At 39.0% G+C, this 17,717-nt stretch overlaps 1 protein-coding gene across 1 annotated transcript in view; it reads right to left on the bottom strand.

The window, feature by feature from the left end:
- The window catches only part of SHARPIN (SHANK associated RH domain interactor), an 846,773-nt gene extending 836,206 nt beyond the window's left edge, over positions 1–10,567 (bottom strand). Inside the window, exon 1 of the mRNA XM_044066299.1 lies at positions 9,926–10,567. Within this exon, the coding sequence (XP_043922234.1) occupies positions 9,926–10,165 (240 nt within the window). The 5' untranslated portion in view covers positions 10,166–10,567. The remainder of the gene's footprint in view (positions 1–9,925) is intronic.
- Positions 10,568–17,717: the final 7,150 nt, after the last annotated feature.

Here is a 17,717-nt window from a genome sequence, read left to right as displayed (position 1 = left end):
AGGCAAGAAAAATGGTCAAAGGACCTTTTTTAAACACAACCATTAGACAGAAAAGTGATACAAATCATACAACAGCAGTAACATAAAAAGGACAGCAGATATTTCACAGGCAAAAACAAAAAGGATAACATTATATAGTACACAATTTCCTGTTGCTGCTGTTGCGTGGTTGTGTACTACATAAGGTTATCCTTTTTGTTTTTGCCTGTGGAATATCTGCTGTCCTTTTACGTTACTGCTGTTGTATGAGCAGCAACAGAAAAGGCAGTACATATTTCACAGACTCACATTTGGATTATAAGGAGACAGTACAGCATCAAAAAAAAAAAAAAGAAAGAAAAAGAAAACACTGCCAAAATGAAAACTCCAAATACAAAAAAGGCACTTGGAAGAAGAAAGGCAATCAAAGCCACGAACTTAAACTTTACTGCAATACAGTTGTACAGTTGAGTGACAAGTTCCTGGATTAGACAGCAGAGCATGCAAAAGCACCTCACACCAAGTTAAATATAGACAGTAGTACATTGAACACTGCAGGATAGCATGCACGTTATATCATACCTGTCAGCCTCTTAGAGCAAGAAATTTGGACAAAGTCATAAATAAGAGGGGGACAAAGGCCCAAATATAGGGAAACATTTTAAATATAGCTCTTACAAAACTAAGAAAGTTGATAGAATAACAGGTTTTGCATGAACATTAATTTTCTGAAGGGTATGAAGTCTGAAACTCAAATGTCTGTCATTCTCTAACTTGAATCTTTAATGATTTGCCAGTAATGACAGAAAATCTCGATTTTATGAAAAAGGGACCAAAAATATGAGGCAAACATCTGGACATTCTGCAAAAGGCAGTACAGTTGAGAGGTATGCTTTATGTAGATGTTTTAACACACACTGTTCTTCAGCTTTGTAATGTGTGGCTTCCCAAGTCCGCATTATGTAGCATACATTTTACAGTGTATTGTTAGCATCAAATTAATAAAAAAAAAAAAAAAAGAAAGGATTTGTCCCCCATGCAAACAAATTAGATTAAGACAATATTATAAAGAATCTACCTTGTATATGTTTTTTTTCAAATGATGACCACTCTCCATGGTGGGGCCAAGACTTGTTTCAAGGGTGGCCCAGTCAAGTTGGAAATAGTCGAGTACTTAAAATGTTACTATGTCAAAATGGCACCAAAACATTAACAGATCAGGTGCAAAAGAACATAAACGACCTGCTGATAAAAGTGCCAAGTGCGTACTTCATTAGTTATCACAATTCTTAATAACGTAACAATAAAACACTACCCAAACTGTGATTTCAAATGTGTAAGGGGGGGGGGGGGCAACATGACAGTCCACATCTATACATAGTGAGGCACACTTTTCTTGGTGCGAGGATGCCACGAGTACTTTTAGGAGGGGATCAAGGACTTCAATGCGGTTTGACGAAGACTCATTTTAATAGTCTGAAAATATATTCTTCAGCAACCCATGCATTGCTACATAGAAAAATTTTTCTGTTGCAGATATAGAATTTACAGTGGATATAAAAGTGTACAAACCTCAGTAAAAAAGCCAAGTTTTTGTGATATAAAAAAAAGAGAGGCCACAATAAATCATTTCAAAACTTTTCCCACCTTTAAATGTGACCTACAACTTGTACAATTCAGTCAAAAAACAAATCTGTTATGGGAAAAATAAGAAATAAATGTACAATAAGCTGGTTGCATAAGTGTGCACACCCTTAAACTATTACTTTGTTGAAACACCTTTTTTTTTTTTTTTTTTTTTTTTTTTTTTTAAATTGCAGGATTCAGCCTTCTTTGGTAGGAGTCTCAGCAAGGCACATCTTGAACCTGGCAATATTTGCCCACTATTCCTTGCAAAAGCACTCCCAAATCTGTCAGATTAAGCGGGCATTTCTTGTGCACAGCCCTCCTCAGGTCACCCCACAGATTTTCTATTGGACTTGGGTACAGGGTCTGGCTGGACTATTCCAAAACTTTAATTTTCTTCTTCTGGTGAAGCCATTCTGTTGCTGATTTGGATGTATGCTTGGGGTCATGGTAGTGCTGAAAGGTGAAATGCCTCTTTCTTCAGCTTTCTAGCAGACGCCTGAAGGTTTTGGGCCAAAAGTGACTGGTATTTGGAATGGTTCATAATTCCCTCCACCTTGACAAAAAGCCCCAGTTCCAGCTGAAGAAAAGCAACCCCAAAGCAGGATACTGCCACCACCATGCTTCATCATGGGGATGGTGTTCTTTTGGAGATGTGAAGTGTTGTTTTTGCATCACACATGCATTTTGGAATTGTGACCAAAAAGTTCAACCTTGGTGTCAGACCATAACACATTTTCCCACATGCTTTTGGGAGACTTGATTTATTGTTTTGCAAATTTTAGCTGGGCCTGGATGTTTTCCTGTGCAAGAAAAGGTTTCCGTCTTGCAACCCTACCCCATAGTCCGGACATTTAGAGAATACAGAAGACTGTTGTCACATGGAGTACACAATCAGTACTGTAGCTTCTTCAGTGTTGCTGAAGGTCTCTTGGCAGCCTCCTTGACCAGTTTCCGTCTTGTCATCAATTTTGGAGGGCCGTCCAGTTCTTTGCGACATCACTTCTGTCCCATATTTTCTCCACTTTTTGATGACAGTCTTCACTGTGTTCCAAGGTATATACAATGCTGTGGAAATTTTTTTGTACCCTTCTGACATACATTTCAACAATGAGATCCCTTTGATGCTTTGTAAGCTCTCTGCGAACCATGGCTTTTGCTGTAACAGGCAACTGAGTAAATGTCAGGAAATTCCTACTAGGACAGCTGAACTTTATTTGGAGTTCATCAGTCGCTCTTTAATTGATGGCAGGTGTGTAACCCAAGAAGACAGAAAGCTGTAATAAAATCAAAAGGTACTTCAACAAAGTATTAGTTTAAGGGTGTGCACACTTCTGAAACCAGGTATTGTACATTTTTTATTTTTTATATTTCCCCCCCAACAGATGTTTTTCAATTGAATTGTACATGTTATAGGTCACATTAAAGGTGGGAAAAGTTTTGAAATTATTTATTGTAGTCTCATTTGTTTATATGACAAAAATCTGGCATTTTAACAGGGGTGTGTATACTTTTTATATCCACTGTATCAGTCACAGCATGAAGTTATGGGAAAGAGTAGTGGAAGCTAGGTTAAGAAGGGATGTGATGATTAGTGAACAGCAATATGGTTTCATGCCGGGAAAGAGCACTACAGATGCGATGTTTGCTCTGAGTGTGTTGATGGAGAAGTACAGAGAATGTCAAAAGGAGTTGCATTGTGTTTTTGTAGACTTGGAGAAAGCATATGACAGGGTGCCTAGAGAGGAGTTGAGGAGTTGTGGTATTGTATGAGGAAGTCATGAGTGTCAGAGAAGTATGTAAGAGTGGTACAGGATATGTACGAGGGTAGTGTGACAGCAGTGAGGTCTGCGGTGGGAGTGACGGATGCATTTAAGGTGGAGGTGGGGTTACATCAAGGATCATCTCTGAGCCTTTTCTTATTTGCAATGGTGATGGACAGGTTGACAGACGAGATCAGACAGGAGCCCCCCATGGACTATGATGTTTGCAGATGACATTGTGATCTGTAGTGAGAGTAGGACTATGATGTTTGCAGATGACATTGTGATCTGTAGTGAGAGTAGGGAACAGGTGAAGGAGACCCTGAAGAGATGGAGATATGCTCTCGAGAGAAGAGGAATGAAGGTCAGCAGGACTAAAGACAGAATATATGTGTGTGAATGAGAGGGAGGACAGAGGAATGGTGAGAATGCAAGGAGTAGAGGTGGCGAAGGTGGATGAGTTTAAATACTTGGGGTCAATAGTTCAGAGTAATGGTGAGTGTGGAAGAGAGGTGAAGAAGAGAGTACAGGCAGGACGGAGTGGGTGGAGAAGAGTGTCAGGAGTGATTTGTGACAAACGAGTACCTGTAAGAGTGAAAGGGAAGGTCTACAAGAGGGTAGTGAGACCAGCTATGTTATATGGGTTGGAGACAGTGGCATTGACAAAAAGGCAGGAGTTTGAGCTGGATGTGGCAGAGTTAAAGATGTTAAGATTTGCACTGGGTGTGACGAGGATGGACAGGATTAGGAATAAAGTATATTACAGGATCAGCCCAGGTTGGAAGGTTTGGAGAGAAAGCCAGAGAGGCAAGATTACGTTGGTTTGGACATGTGCTGAGAAGGGATGCGGAGTATATTGGGAAAAAGATGCTAAGGATAAAGCTACCAGGTAACAGGAAAAGAGGAAGGCCTAAGATAAGGTTTATGGATGTAGTGAGAGAGGACATGCAGGTGGTTGGTGTGACAGAGCAAGATGCAGAGGACAGAAAGAAATGGAAACAGGTGATCCGCTGTGGCGACCCCTAACGGGAACAGCCGAAAGGAGATGAAACACGTACATATATCACACACAGTTCTTGATATATACATTTTTTGTACTGCTGTTGACATGTAATTTAAACTCTTACAACAACCTGTAACTGCTGAAATACACAGCCATTACTGCAGCCTACATACAAGTCCATAATTATAAAGATGTAACCGATCTACAATGGAAGAGCTGGACTTCACAAATAGAAAGATAAACCACCATTAGAAATAATTCTAAGCAGAAAAACAAAAATGTAAACATGGTGTTTATTACAAAAAAAAAGCAAACCAGATTAAGTGGACCAAATATACAAAACATAGGTATTGGGTGGCAAAATATGGTCAAAACAGAAGAAAAAAGGTGGGTTAGTTTCAAAAGGGGAGACCAACCCTATAATAGTCTTCCTTTTAATTGGGTAAAAAAAAAATGGTATAACAAAAAAATCTATGGTAGAAAAACAATACACAAAACACACTACATTTGTCATCTTTGTAAGCTGGTACTACTTGAAACAGCAAAAGCTTAGAGTCAATAAAAATCACAGTTGTAGACTTAAGAAAACTTGTCTGAACCACTTGTTTAACTTGCCATTACATGCTGGCATGGTCACATAATGCTAGAAACATGCAGACATGACCTCAGTTATAGACACACAGGTTCTGGAAAATATAAAGTAAAACCAGACTCAAGTTTGTCTATTAAATATGGTGGGGAAAGTTGTGGAAAACATAATTTAAAAAACCCAATGAACTAGGACTCATCCGCAGTAGCAGAGCGGTAGCGTAGTTGCCTCACAGCAAAAGGTTTTCCCGTTCAATTATCGGCTGGAGTACCCTCTGTGAAGTCTGCATGTCCTCCCAGCGGTTGGGTGGGCGTTCGAAAGACATGGGTAAATAGGCATGCCTTCGCTGAAGGTTGAACGTCGAGCTAGCACCTCAGCGTTCGTCAAAATCTACTGCCAATCATTAGCGGATGGGAGTCCCGCTGTGGCGACCTCCAACCGGGAAAAGCCGAAAGACAACAACAATAAACTAGGACATCAACACCATCTTTCAGCCTGCAAAACTCATGGACAGGTCAGATATTATTTTATGACGATCTCAATGGTGAGAAATCTTTCGACTTACAAACTGCAAGTTGATACAATATCACTAAATTAGAACGAGGATGTCTATTGCATGGATTAGAACATTTTTATCAACCCAATGATAAAGACAGACATCACTGACTACAAAATAAGATAAAACAGTAATTGCTCAGTGGACAGAATCTGGAATGCCAAAGTAAGACAGCCTACTAAATAGATGTACAACTGTACCCTTAAAGACTGACATTAGGACTGGTCCAGTTTTCCACACGCGCACGAACAGATGTACAAGGTCCGTACAGACTTCAAATAAATTAAATGGCTTCACCTGGATACATAGCCGGTTTTAGGCACCAGCGAGCCCTGCGGTCGCTGGGGGCCCCCTATTCCCTGGGGGCCCCCAACCACAGCAAGTTATCTTCTCCTGATATTTTGTTACATCTGTAAAACCAACAAAAGCTAGTGCAGCAGTCTTGCATACTTAATAAATTATGAGGGTAATAACTCTTATTTATATCTCCTTTAAAATTCAAAGATATTTCTGGTTGTAGTAACGGTGTTTTGTCAAGTAACAGGCATCAGAATGCCATTAAATATTTTACTACTGACATAGTGCTCCTGGCTTAGTTAAACCCTGCTTTTGGAAATTTTCTCCACTAAAACTAACTACATAGCCAGCTTTTAGTCCCTGCAAAACCATAGCTGCAGGGGGGCCCCCTTAATCATCTTTGTCTGTGTGGGGGCCCCACAAAAGCTGCTGCTGATTGGGGAAAAATGAGGAATGAAAAATGCATTAATTTCCTAATTATGCTCTTTAACATGAACAGGGCTGAGTTCTGACCCTGTTAGGGTGAAGATGATAATGAACATGAACAATATAAGCACTAGAGGGATCAGCAGGCCAGAGTGACTTACCTGAGTGCAAACTTTGGACTTTAAGAAGAGCTGATGCTTCCGATCATCAGGGATAGTTTATCTTTCAGGTAGTTTTATAACTAATACCAGAACATCAGATACTATAACTCAATTTCTTTGCTTAAGAATTTAGTACAATCCCAAAAATAATAGAATAAATGCTCAGAATCATAAATATGTTTAAATATTTCTCTAATTCACTTAAAAAGTTACTAGAATAACATATTTTGCATCAACATCTATTTTTGGAAAATAAGTATAAAACTCAGATGCCCGGATTGATTGACTGTAATCCTAAATGATTTACCAGCAAATCAGACTTTTTACGAAGGATAAAGCAAAAGTATGAACAAAATCAGGGAAGGTCTGTGAAAGTAGGGACAGTGACAAGTATGCATTACTCCTCAATGGGATAAATCTTACCGCTTCTGCTGTTTGACGACTGCTAAACAGCAGTGACTAATCTGGTGGGGCAGTACCAGTGTTGCACAAGGCATTGCTGTTTGCTGAAATACGTACATAACTAGTACTGCTGTGGCGTGTGTGTTAGTGTGTGTGTGTGTGTGTGTGTGTGTGTGTGTGTGTGTGTGTGTGTGTGAGTGTCATCACTGATTTTTATCTGTGCATGCACCCAATAATGCCAGGACACACACAGACATTATTCTTCTGTATATCAGTAAAAAATGTACCTAACAACTAGTTATATTTCAAAAGTAAGACATAACATATATCACAGAACATTCAGACACTTAGATATTCTTGGAGTCTGGTTGTCCCCACTCACCAGACTGTCTAACTTCATAATGGGGACTCCCTTTATCATCCTTGACTCTGTGGGGGCCCCCACCAAAGCTGTTGCTTGTTGGAGAAAAATGTATCAATTTTCTGAATACGCTGTTTAACCTGAATGGTGCTGAGATATGACCCTTTTAGGATAAAGCTAATAACAGCCTCTGTTTACAACCACACCCATTCTAAAACCAGCCCTGCTCAAATGTGTGTGTGTACATAAAGCTGCTATGGGTTATGAGGGGCTAGAGATTGTATGAATATTACATCTTTAATTTTCATCAGTCAAACCTTAGAGGTGCACACATGAAGTCATTATAGCTTGTGTTTGAGCTGAGGGGAGTGTTTCTCACAGATCTCAGAGGTGTACAAAGAAGGTTACTATAGCTTGTGTAAGTGAGGTGTACTGCCTATTAGCAACAAATTTGAATATTACTGAAATCATTCTCACAGTCACGTACTAGGCACATATACATGTGGCTACCTTTGACGGCTGGGGTGAAGAACATGCTACGTATATGTATATCATCAGTCACTTGAAATATATGACAAAGGCAATTTAAATCTCTGCTTTCATCCCAGTCTAACACCAGAGGGATGCATAGGCAGTGACTTGTCTTTTTTAGAGGGTTAGGGAGGCAGGCAGTATTTCCAGATAAGACTTAAATATTCTCACAACTACTGGCTTGTTAGTTTACTCTAAGTTACAATTTTATCAGCTTTGAAAATTAAGCCTTGGGCACAAATTATGCCTTGAAAGAAAAAAATAAGACTGAAATTCTTTTTTCTTCATAATTTTTATTTAGGCAACCATTAGAGTAAAATGTTGAGAAAAAGCTCTAAAATGCATCCCAGACCACCTGTAACCCTACGGCTTCTTGGGCCCTGACTTGAGTTATTTCCTAAATGGCTATTACTGGGCTGTCTTGTTCAGGAAAGGTGTGTTGAAAGGATGCAAGGAAAACTAAAGCTGAACCACAACAGTGAATTTCTTTCCTTAATCATAATTTCTGTTCAAGCTATTATTGGACGAAAAGGTTGTGTAAAATGCACTTCAGAGCATATAGAAAGTTATGGCTTCTTGAAAAAGCTTAGAGTAAGGCAGAATGTGAGATAAGGAAGAAAAAAGTAACATGCATGGTATGGGGAGCCCAAAAGGAGAAGGACTCAGAGGTGAGGACTGGAGGGTGTGTGTGTGTGTGTGTGTGGGGCGGGTGTTGAAATGGAAGTCCAGTCATCATTTAACTTTAAGTCCAGACCTGTACATAGACTTGTTGCAATGTATCACTGTTGCAACTAAGTGCCAGTAACTCTAACTGCCCCTTTGTTAGACAGCTCAACATAGTGATAGTGTGATACATAGGCCTGTTGTAATGTAAAAGATTGTAGCTGCAGGTCTGTCTTTGGATACTACTCCTAAAAGTTTGCAGCATGAAATAAAGGGTTGCTTAGAATGGATGGCATTGTTAGGATGATACTTATACTGGAAGTGCCTAGGGGGCCCCCAACTTGACATTTGCTGGGGGCCCCCAAAATGCTAACACCGGCCCTGCCTGGATAAATGTGAAGAATAGAAAAAAAAAAGTCTAGATATATCCACATCAGAATAAAAACAGAATGAGAATAAATAAAGGAGCAAACAAAATAAATTACAAGTGGCAAAACAGAAATAGATCAAGGACAGTAGGCTTTAAGGATCTGAGAGTCTTGATTAGGGTTGACACCTTTTCAAATGTCTAGAGTGGGACATTTTGGGTACAAACGTCAGATTTTGCAGGGCAAAATATACCCACAGCCAATACAAAGGACATAACTTTACTTTTTTGCCTAAATAAAAGGTTATTCTTGTAGCATTTCGGTTGCTTATTCTGTTTCTTATAACATTTAGATGTTTCAGCTACAGAATGACTGTTTTACGCAACTATTATATAAAATATAGGAAATATTTTTGTCCTAAAATCTCAGGACATTTGCCATTTTTTCAGTTTTTTTTTTTGCAGGACACAACTGCCCACAGAGGGACTGTCCCTCGCAAAGTGGGACAGGTGGTAATCCTAGTCTTGATGGATAACGTTTCCTTCAACATAACCTAATGACGTCAATTACACATGTACAGAGCACATCATTCGGTTCAAGATCCCCAGTAGTCTAATTATATAATATCAAAACCAAAACACAAGGCAACACGTTTATACCTGATGAGCTGGGGAAAATGGAAACCGAAAGCTTCCAGAGGCTACTTTAATAAGAAAATTCCGGGCACGAAGTATATCCCTACAAAGAAGGAACGAGAAAACTGCATTTGTTCTCACTCGCAGAGAACAAAGAAGGCTCAATTCGTGGTCATCAAAACAAGTATACTCAAGCCCTATTTTAAGCAACAAAATTTAAAGAAGTATACAACACAAACAAAAAGAGGAATACAATGTTGCAGAAAGGTAGCCATGAAAAATAACCTGACAGTAAAGTAGTTTATCCAAACAACTGTTCAGGTTGGAATCGCTTCTTAGAGAGAATATATTTTTGGACAAATTCAAAATCAAAGTAAACACAGGCATGGGAAAAAGTCTATTTGTTTACAAGCGGTCACGGCAACATCTCTCTATTTAGACAACTACACCTTTATGTACACTCATTCAACAGCTCTCAACTTCGGCAACATATACAGCTTTATCTTGGAAAAATAGAACGCAGCACCGGGCGGTCCAGATGCTTAATCAGCTGCTTTCAACTTACCATACTACTACAGGTGCTCGTGCTGCCATTCCTCAGGGCGAGCCGGAACTCACCACTACGTTCTAGTTCCATACTAAGTACCAATCGAAACATCCCAATCTCGCCGTTTCCTTCAGATTCGTTCGGAACCGCCACAGGCAGCGACCGCGGGCCATATACTAACACAGGTACGGCCATAAGTACGGTAGCCAGCGACTGACTGGCCGGCGGTGATGAATGCTGTGACATTGCAGATGCCATAATCCAAAATGTACACAGTGGGTCTGGAACAGGTCACTTGCCCCCAGTGCTATCTTTTCAGACCGTAGGTTTCAGCTTAATCGTCATTACAAAAACTAGGCAAAACTTCATAGTGATGTACCTTACAATCCGCTGCAAATATTGTCCCCCCAGAAACATAACAGCACCAAACTTGCTCCGTGTAAAAACAACAATTCCCCGGACGCTTTCTATGCGTTAGTCTTTCCGCTTTTGTAACAAATGTTATTAACGTTTGGTGTATTTGGTATGCAATGCAGCGTCACATTTTTACGTTTCATCTGTGTAATGCGCAATGTTTAGGCACCGGAGCTACCCACTGCATAGCTCTAAGCCTAGAAATATCAACAATCTGGAGAAAGGCTCAAGAAAAATAGGTCCATCTGGCCAAAAATCTATACGCTGATTAGCATAAAATTTGCATACATAATTATGTAACCCCGCCCATTACAATGGAATTATGGGATACCAACTTTTAAAGACAAACTGAAGAATTGACAAATTATGATAATGAATCACAAAATAAGCAGGAGCAATAGTGTTTTATTTGTATTAATATCTGAAATTGTGCAAAACTGAAACACAGTTTTCTTTTACAAAAATAAAATTAACTGCGCTTCAGCCTTCCTCATTAACATTAAATAACACAAAATATAACCAGAACAAAACTGTTTTATTTATATTAACATCTGAACTATAAAACTTCGAACCAGACTTCTCGATCTCTTAGAGCAAGAAATCTAGAATAAAACCACAAAAAACAGGGACCAAACAAAGGCACAAAAATAGTGACACTTTTTAAATACTGCTCTTCTAAACTATGACGGTTGACAGAATAACAGATTTTGCATAGCATGAATTTTCTGAAGTATGAAGTCTGAAAATCAAATGTAACTTCTGCCAGCCATTATCTTCTGACTTCAGTCCGCAAAGAGCTGCCACTGCCAGTGATTTGCCACAAAACTACAATTTTATGAGAAGCAGACCCATAGCAAAAAGCCAAAAGCTTAATACTGTTCAGTAGTTTCAAGTATGCTTAAGCATCAAAAGGAAACATTTCCCTGACCCCCACTAATCTCTTCAGCAGTATGTGTCCGAATATGTACAAGTACCAGAATGAAACATTTCCCCCAGCGATCCATCCCCTCAGTAGTTTCAAGTATGCACAAGCATCAGAATGAAACATTTCCCCCAGTGATCCATCTCCTCAGTAGTTTCAAGTATGCAAAAGCACCAAGAGGAAACATTTCCCTCACCCCCCACTAATCCCTTCAGCAATATGTTTTCAAATATGTACAAACACTGAAATGAAACATTTCCCCCAGTGATCCATCCCCTCTGTAGTTTCAGGTATGCAGAAGCACTAAAAGGAAACATTTCCCCCAGTGATCCATCCCCTCAGTAGTTTCAAGTATGCACAATCACCAAAAGGAAACATTTCCCTCAGCAATCCATCCCCTTAGTAGTTTCAAGTATGCAAAAGCACCAAAAGGAAACATTTCCCAAAGCAATCCATCCCCTCAGTAGTTTCAAGTATGCAGAAGCACCAAAAGGAAATATTTCCCCAGCAATCCATCCCCTCAGTAGTTTCAAGTATGTACAAGCACCAAAAGGAAACACTTCCCCAATGATGTATCCCCTCAGTAGTTTCAAGTATGCGCAAGCACCAAAAGGAAATATTTCCCCCAGAGACACAGCCATTGCAATGAGTGCAGTTTCATGTTTAGACTCCGAGCATTTAGCAGCATGACTTTAATTTGTGTTTTGTTCAAATTTTTATGTTGGTAATTTTGACCTCATCACTTTTCTTAAAAAAGGTACTATGGGGGAGGCAAGAGCCTTTGCCAGAAGCCTGAAGCCCAAGTAAGACAGATGCAGGCTATCTCTGGTAAAGCATAGTGATCTGTCACTCGTATCTTCCCAGACTGTCAGGTACTGGATCCCCCTGGAATGGCACCAGAAACTAAGCCAATTGTTAAAGTCAATCATTTTCTGTTTGTATTGAGGCAACACTCTGGGTGATAGTAGAATGCTGTTTAAGGCTAGGGACATACCTGCCTGGGACACATATTCAATGAGCTCGATCATGTTTCTCCTCATATGGTCCATGGAGGTATGTCTCACGTTATTCATGCCAACATGGATTATGACAGAGGCATAGCAGTACCTGTTGTTGGCAGACTTGAGTGAGTATGTGATACAGCAGATTCTGGCACCTGACAAACAACTAACCATGACTTTCTCCTTATCCAGCCTGGTGAGAGGCACATCTATGTGTCTCACAATGGAGTCACCTATGACTAATATGTTGGGTTTATAGTTAAGCCTTAGTGGCTGTGAAACACAGGTGTGTGGACTACTCATGGTATGTGGTGTAGAGGGTTGTAGAGTTTGCATGTGTTTTTCATAGGTTCATAGGTTCATACTAGGCTATCTGCCCGAGGGCATTTATAAGCCTAGCCAGAGTTTTGTGGCTTTCGCCACCCCTTTAGTTTGGAGGATACTATGCCCATTATTTTGCTGTGCCTCTGTCAAGCAGTGACACTGAGATAATCCCTGGGGTATATCTGCGATCTCCCATCCATTGGTCAAGATTTCTCTTGAACAAAGCCAGCGAGGTGCTCTGCCTCACATGTACCGGGATTTTGTTCCACAGCAGAGGTCTCCTTTGTTTAGGTATGTTTTTTGTGGAGAACCTCCACATATGTGAGTGTGTGTTGTATAGGTGTGGTAGGGTTTGAGGTGTAGTGATTGTGTTGACAACCTTCCCAGTGCCAGACATACTGGGTTGTGAGGGAGACAGCATGGACTGACTCAAGGTTCCTAATGTAATTGCATCTCTCACAAATTGTGTTCCTAGGTGGTAGTAGTAGATGGTTGTCCATTTACATGAGGCAGTTGCTATACTGTTTCAGGATGGCCATATCAACCAGACTGACAGGAGAAACTGTAGAAAATTATCCATCCATATTTGTTAGTATCTGAGAGCGAAAGGCCAGGGAGAGGTAAGAGGTAGGCCTAAAGCCCAAGTGCTTAAACCAAAACTAAGAGGCTTAGAATAACACTTGACTGTTACTGATATGCCCATGTCCAAACCCAGATTAACTCCTATAGGTCTCACAGAACTATTACCATTCTTTTTCTTCTTCCTTATGTACCTATGTCAAGCAGCCAATTTAATCTATGATTTTTTTTTTTCTACTAACATGTATATACTTTTGTTTTACTGTTTGTTATATTCTTTACAATGTAATATTTTTAGCTAATTGTAGTTAGTTTACTTGTGTTATTACTGGAGCTTTTCTCCTCGGGCCTCTACTGAAAAAGGACATGTATCCAGCTAGACTAGCCCGGTCAACAAATGTAAAATAAAATAAATAAGCAGACAATAAACAAGCAGTAATAAATGCAGCAGAAAAGATGCAATTCAACACTTTAGACCACAAGCAGCAGAAAAAGAACGGTGTAGTAACAGAGTAGGAGGAGGGAACACAAATACAGTAAAAGGAGCTGAATAAAGTATATTTTTTAGTAAAGTGGAAAGGAAGAGAGGAGGAACATAAGATAATTCAAGGTTAAGGAACTAAGGGGGTTGGCTTTCCCAAATGACCTCTCTGTATTAGGCAGGATGAGCTGATGAGATGGAACTGGGAGGAGTGTCCCAGATCAAATTTATAGTAGAGGCAGGCAACTACAAAAGCCACCAAGTCTAAGAATACAACAACAATTGGGAGGGAAGGTGGAAAAATAAACTTCAGACAGAGGTCAAGCAAATATATAAATGAAGACACAGGTAAGTAATAATTCAGTCAAGCAAATAAATAAATACAGATTAGTACTGTTAAGAATCACTGAAACAGTTCGAGTAAGTGGAAAAAAATATACTTATAACAGCTCTGTATTTCCAGAATAAGAAGCAGTCTCAGTCAGACACAATGGAGCTTCTAGCAAGATAAGCACAAAGTCATATAAAGGTAATAGTTTTATACTAGCAAGATAAAAGACCCTTCCAAAGCCAAGCCCTGAGGCACTCAGATAACACAAAAGCTGTTTGACCAGTAGTTGCACCCCGGAATGAGTTTATTTCAAACTCCCTGATGCCCCAGAGAGTGTAAAGGACCCTCCCATGTGAAACCAGTTGGTTTAAGCTAAAGCATTGTGACAAATGCCTTAGAACAGAAACAAAAATTTCAGCAAAGATCAGGAAACAAACGTCAGACAGAGGTCAAGCAAATATATAAATGCAGACACAGATAAGTAATAATTCAGTCAAGCAAATAAATAAAAACAGAGCAGTACTGTTGAGAAATACTGAAACAGTTAGATAAAGTTCAAAAATATATTTATATCAGCTCTGTATTTCCAGACTGTTTAAGAAGCAGTCTCAGTCAGGCACAATGGAGCTTTTAGCAAGATAAACACAAAGTCACACAAAGGTAATACTTTTATACCAACAAGATAAAAGACCCTTCCAAAGTCAAGCCCTGAGGCACTCAGATAGCACAAAAGATGTTTGACCAGTAGTTCCACCCTGGAATGAGTTTACTTCAAACTCCCAGATACCACAGAGAGTGTAAAGGACCCCCCCATGTGAGTTGGCTTAAGCTAAAGCATTATGACAAATGCTTTAGAAGAGAAACAACAATTTCTGCAAAGATCAGGAAACAAACTTCAGACAGAGGTCAAGCAAATACTGTATATAAATGCAGACACAGATAGGTAATAATAAATAAAAACAGAGCAGTACTGTTGAGAATTACTGAAACAGTTAGATCAAGTGCAAAAATATACTTATATCAGCTCTGCATTTCCAGACTGTTTAAGAAGCAGTCTCAGTCAGACACAATAGAGCTTTTAGCAAGATAAACACAAAGTCACACAGAGGTAATACTTTTATACCAGCAAGATAAAAGACCCTTCCAAAACCAATCCTGAGGCACACAGATAACACAAAAGCTGTTTGACCAGTAGTTCCACCCTGGAATGAGTTTACTTCAAACTCCCTGCTACCCCAAAGAGTGTAAAGGACATCCTTATGTGAAACTAGTTGGCTTAAGCCGAAGTGCTGTGACAAATGCCTTAGAACAGAAATAATATTTTCAGCAAAGATCAGGAAATACATTTCAAACAGAGGTCAAGCAAATATATAAATGCAGACGCAGACAAGTAATAATTCAGTCAAGCAAATAAATAAAAAAACAGAGCAGTACTGTTAAGAATCACTGAAACCAGTTAGATCAAGTGCAAAATATATACTTATATCAGCTCTGTATTTCCAGATTGTTTAAGGGCAAGACCCCCTGCACCCCCCCCAAAATTAAATATACCAACTCCGAGATCGCACTACAATCATTAAGGAAAAGGGTACATTTCCCATTCTGCTCTGCATACCTCTCAAGTGTACCTCATTACAAGGAATGTACATCATTTGAGGTCTTAAAACATTCATGTTCCTCAAAGTTCCACATTGAAAGGGTCTAGAGACAGATTCTGTGTTAGGAATTTTTTAACTGATAGCCACAATAGAAATAAATGAATCATGTTAATTCATTAAAAGACCGTCTTCGTAAGTGAAAACAGCATATACAACTACCCTATGACCTTCCTTGTTGAAGTGGTTAGTAAGCCCTTAGTATGTTTTCCACATTTTGCCCATTTGTTCCACATTGAGAGGGCTGGTGTTCCTCATTTTGGGGTTGGAAGGTTTTGAGCTATGCTGTTCTGTACCACAGTCACTGTCTGCATGATGTCACTGTCAAATCAGCATAATAGTCAATTATGCATCATTTGCATATGGCATCACAGCTATTTGAAAGGTCAACCACACAAGGCATGCCCACTTCCACGTAGCTCTACCAGGGAGGTGCTATTCTACAATACCCCACAACATATGTTTTAATTGTAAACAATTAAAGAAACTAGTGGTGTCACACCTCTCAACCTTTTAGAGCAAAAAATCTGGACAAAGCCATAAATAATGGAGGGACAAAGGCCCCAAAATAGTGACAATTTTTAAATATTACTCATAAACTTAGAAAGTTGATAGAATAACAGGCATTCCATTAGCGTATTGTTTAATTTTAAAGCAGCCTATTCAAGGCAAACAGTATAAACAGAGCTGTAAAAGTGCATTTTAAAACAAGTACCTACCCCCACATATTTAAGGAAAACACTGCCTATTTATTTGCAACCCATATTCCAAAATCAGGTATTAAGAAAAGCATAAAATACACATAAAAAGACTTTTAACTAAAATCGCTTTCGGCTACCTAATGCAATAAAGCCTTCATCAGGTCTGTGACAAGAACTAAAATCAAGAAAAAACACATAGCTAGCTAACCATAAAAACAGTCTAACTAGAACACTCTAAATATAAAAAATACATCTGTCTAATAATATCTAGTAAATATCCATCCACGTGTATTAGTGTGCATAAAAATTTAAGTAATTAACAGCTCAGAAAAAAATGTCAGTGCTTTGCAAAAAAAAAAAAAAATGTCATGACAGTTTTCATGTTTACAGCCCCAAAACATGTTTATGCAATGAAAATTAGAAGAAAAACATGCAAACATACAGAAAACAGTGGATGAAGTAAACTAGCAATGTATAAAAGTGTGCAGGTGTGTGTATGAGTGTGCATGAATGTCCACCAGTATGATGAATGGGGCAATTATACCAATACTATATGGTAACAGCGGCATGACAAATTGTGTGTTTTAAATTTAACATTTAAATCTCTGGTGTGATGCAATAAATCTAATCAAAGCAGAATTGAGGTTAAAGTAACTAAACATATATACATTTATGCACATTCTACACATAATGTTTATTATTATTTAGTATATTTTTAATACTAAAATATTTCCTCAAAAAATCCCCTAAAAACCTTCACAGATTGTGTGGTAGCTTACATAAATTCAATACACTCTTTATACAGAAATAATAGTTAAGTCCCGGATTTCTGAATGGATTTCATTTCAATTGCTAGCATAGTTCTTTTTTTTCTCAAACACACCATTGACATCCCCTTCAAGCTCATCCATCTCCCACAGTCCAGAATGATAAATTTAAAACAAGAATGTCTGGGGTGTTCTAATAAGTGTTTGGATAAGGTGTTCCTGTGAAATTTACTTCTGATGTCAGAAAGATGACCTGAAATCTTCCTTTTCAGTTTATTCATAGTCTTACCCACATAAAATGCTGGACAGTGATTGCACATGTCCCTATATACAACTTTTTCAGTATTACAGTTGCCACCTGCTGAAGATTTCACCATCTTTATAAGATACAGGCACTCAAATGAGTCACACTCCATCAGGTATTCCCAGAAAGTGCAGTTAGATGCCCCAAAGATTTTAATGCTCATGTCATCCTGGTGTTCATAGGTTCATAGGTTGATACTAGGCTATCTGCCCTAGGGCATTTATAAGCCTAGCCAGAGTGTGTTTGGCTTTTGCTTCCCTTTTAGATTAGTTAACTGTGCCTCTGTATAGTAGGTCACAGAAGATAGCCCTTTTAAGGTTAGTTTACTATG

This window comes from Protopterus annectens, chromosome 3.part1 (genome assembly GCF_019279795.1).
Source record: "Protopterus annectens isolate FY-2018-M chromosome 3.part1, PAN1.0, whole genome shotgun sequence".
Taxonomy (NCBI): Eukaryota; Metazoa; Chordata; order Ceratodontiformes; family Protopteridae; genus Protopterus; species Protopterus annectens.
The sequence above is the reverse complement of the archived record's forward strand: the minus strand, read 5'-3'. Positions and strand labels throughout refer to the sequence as shown.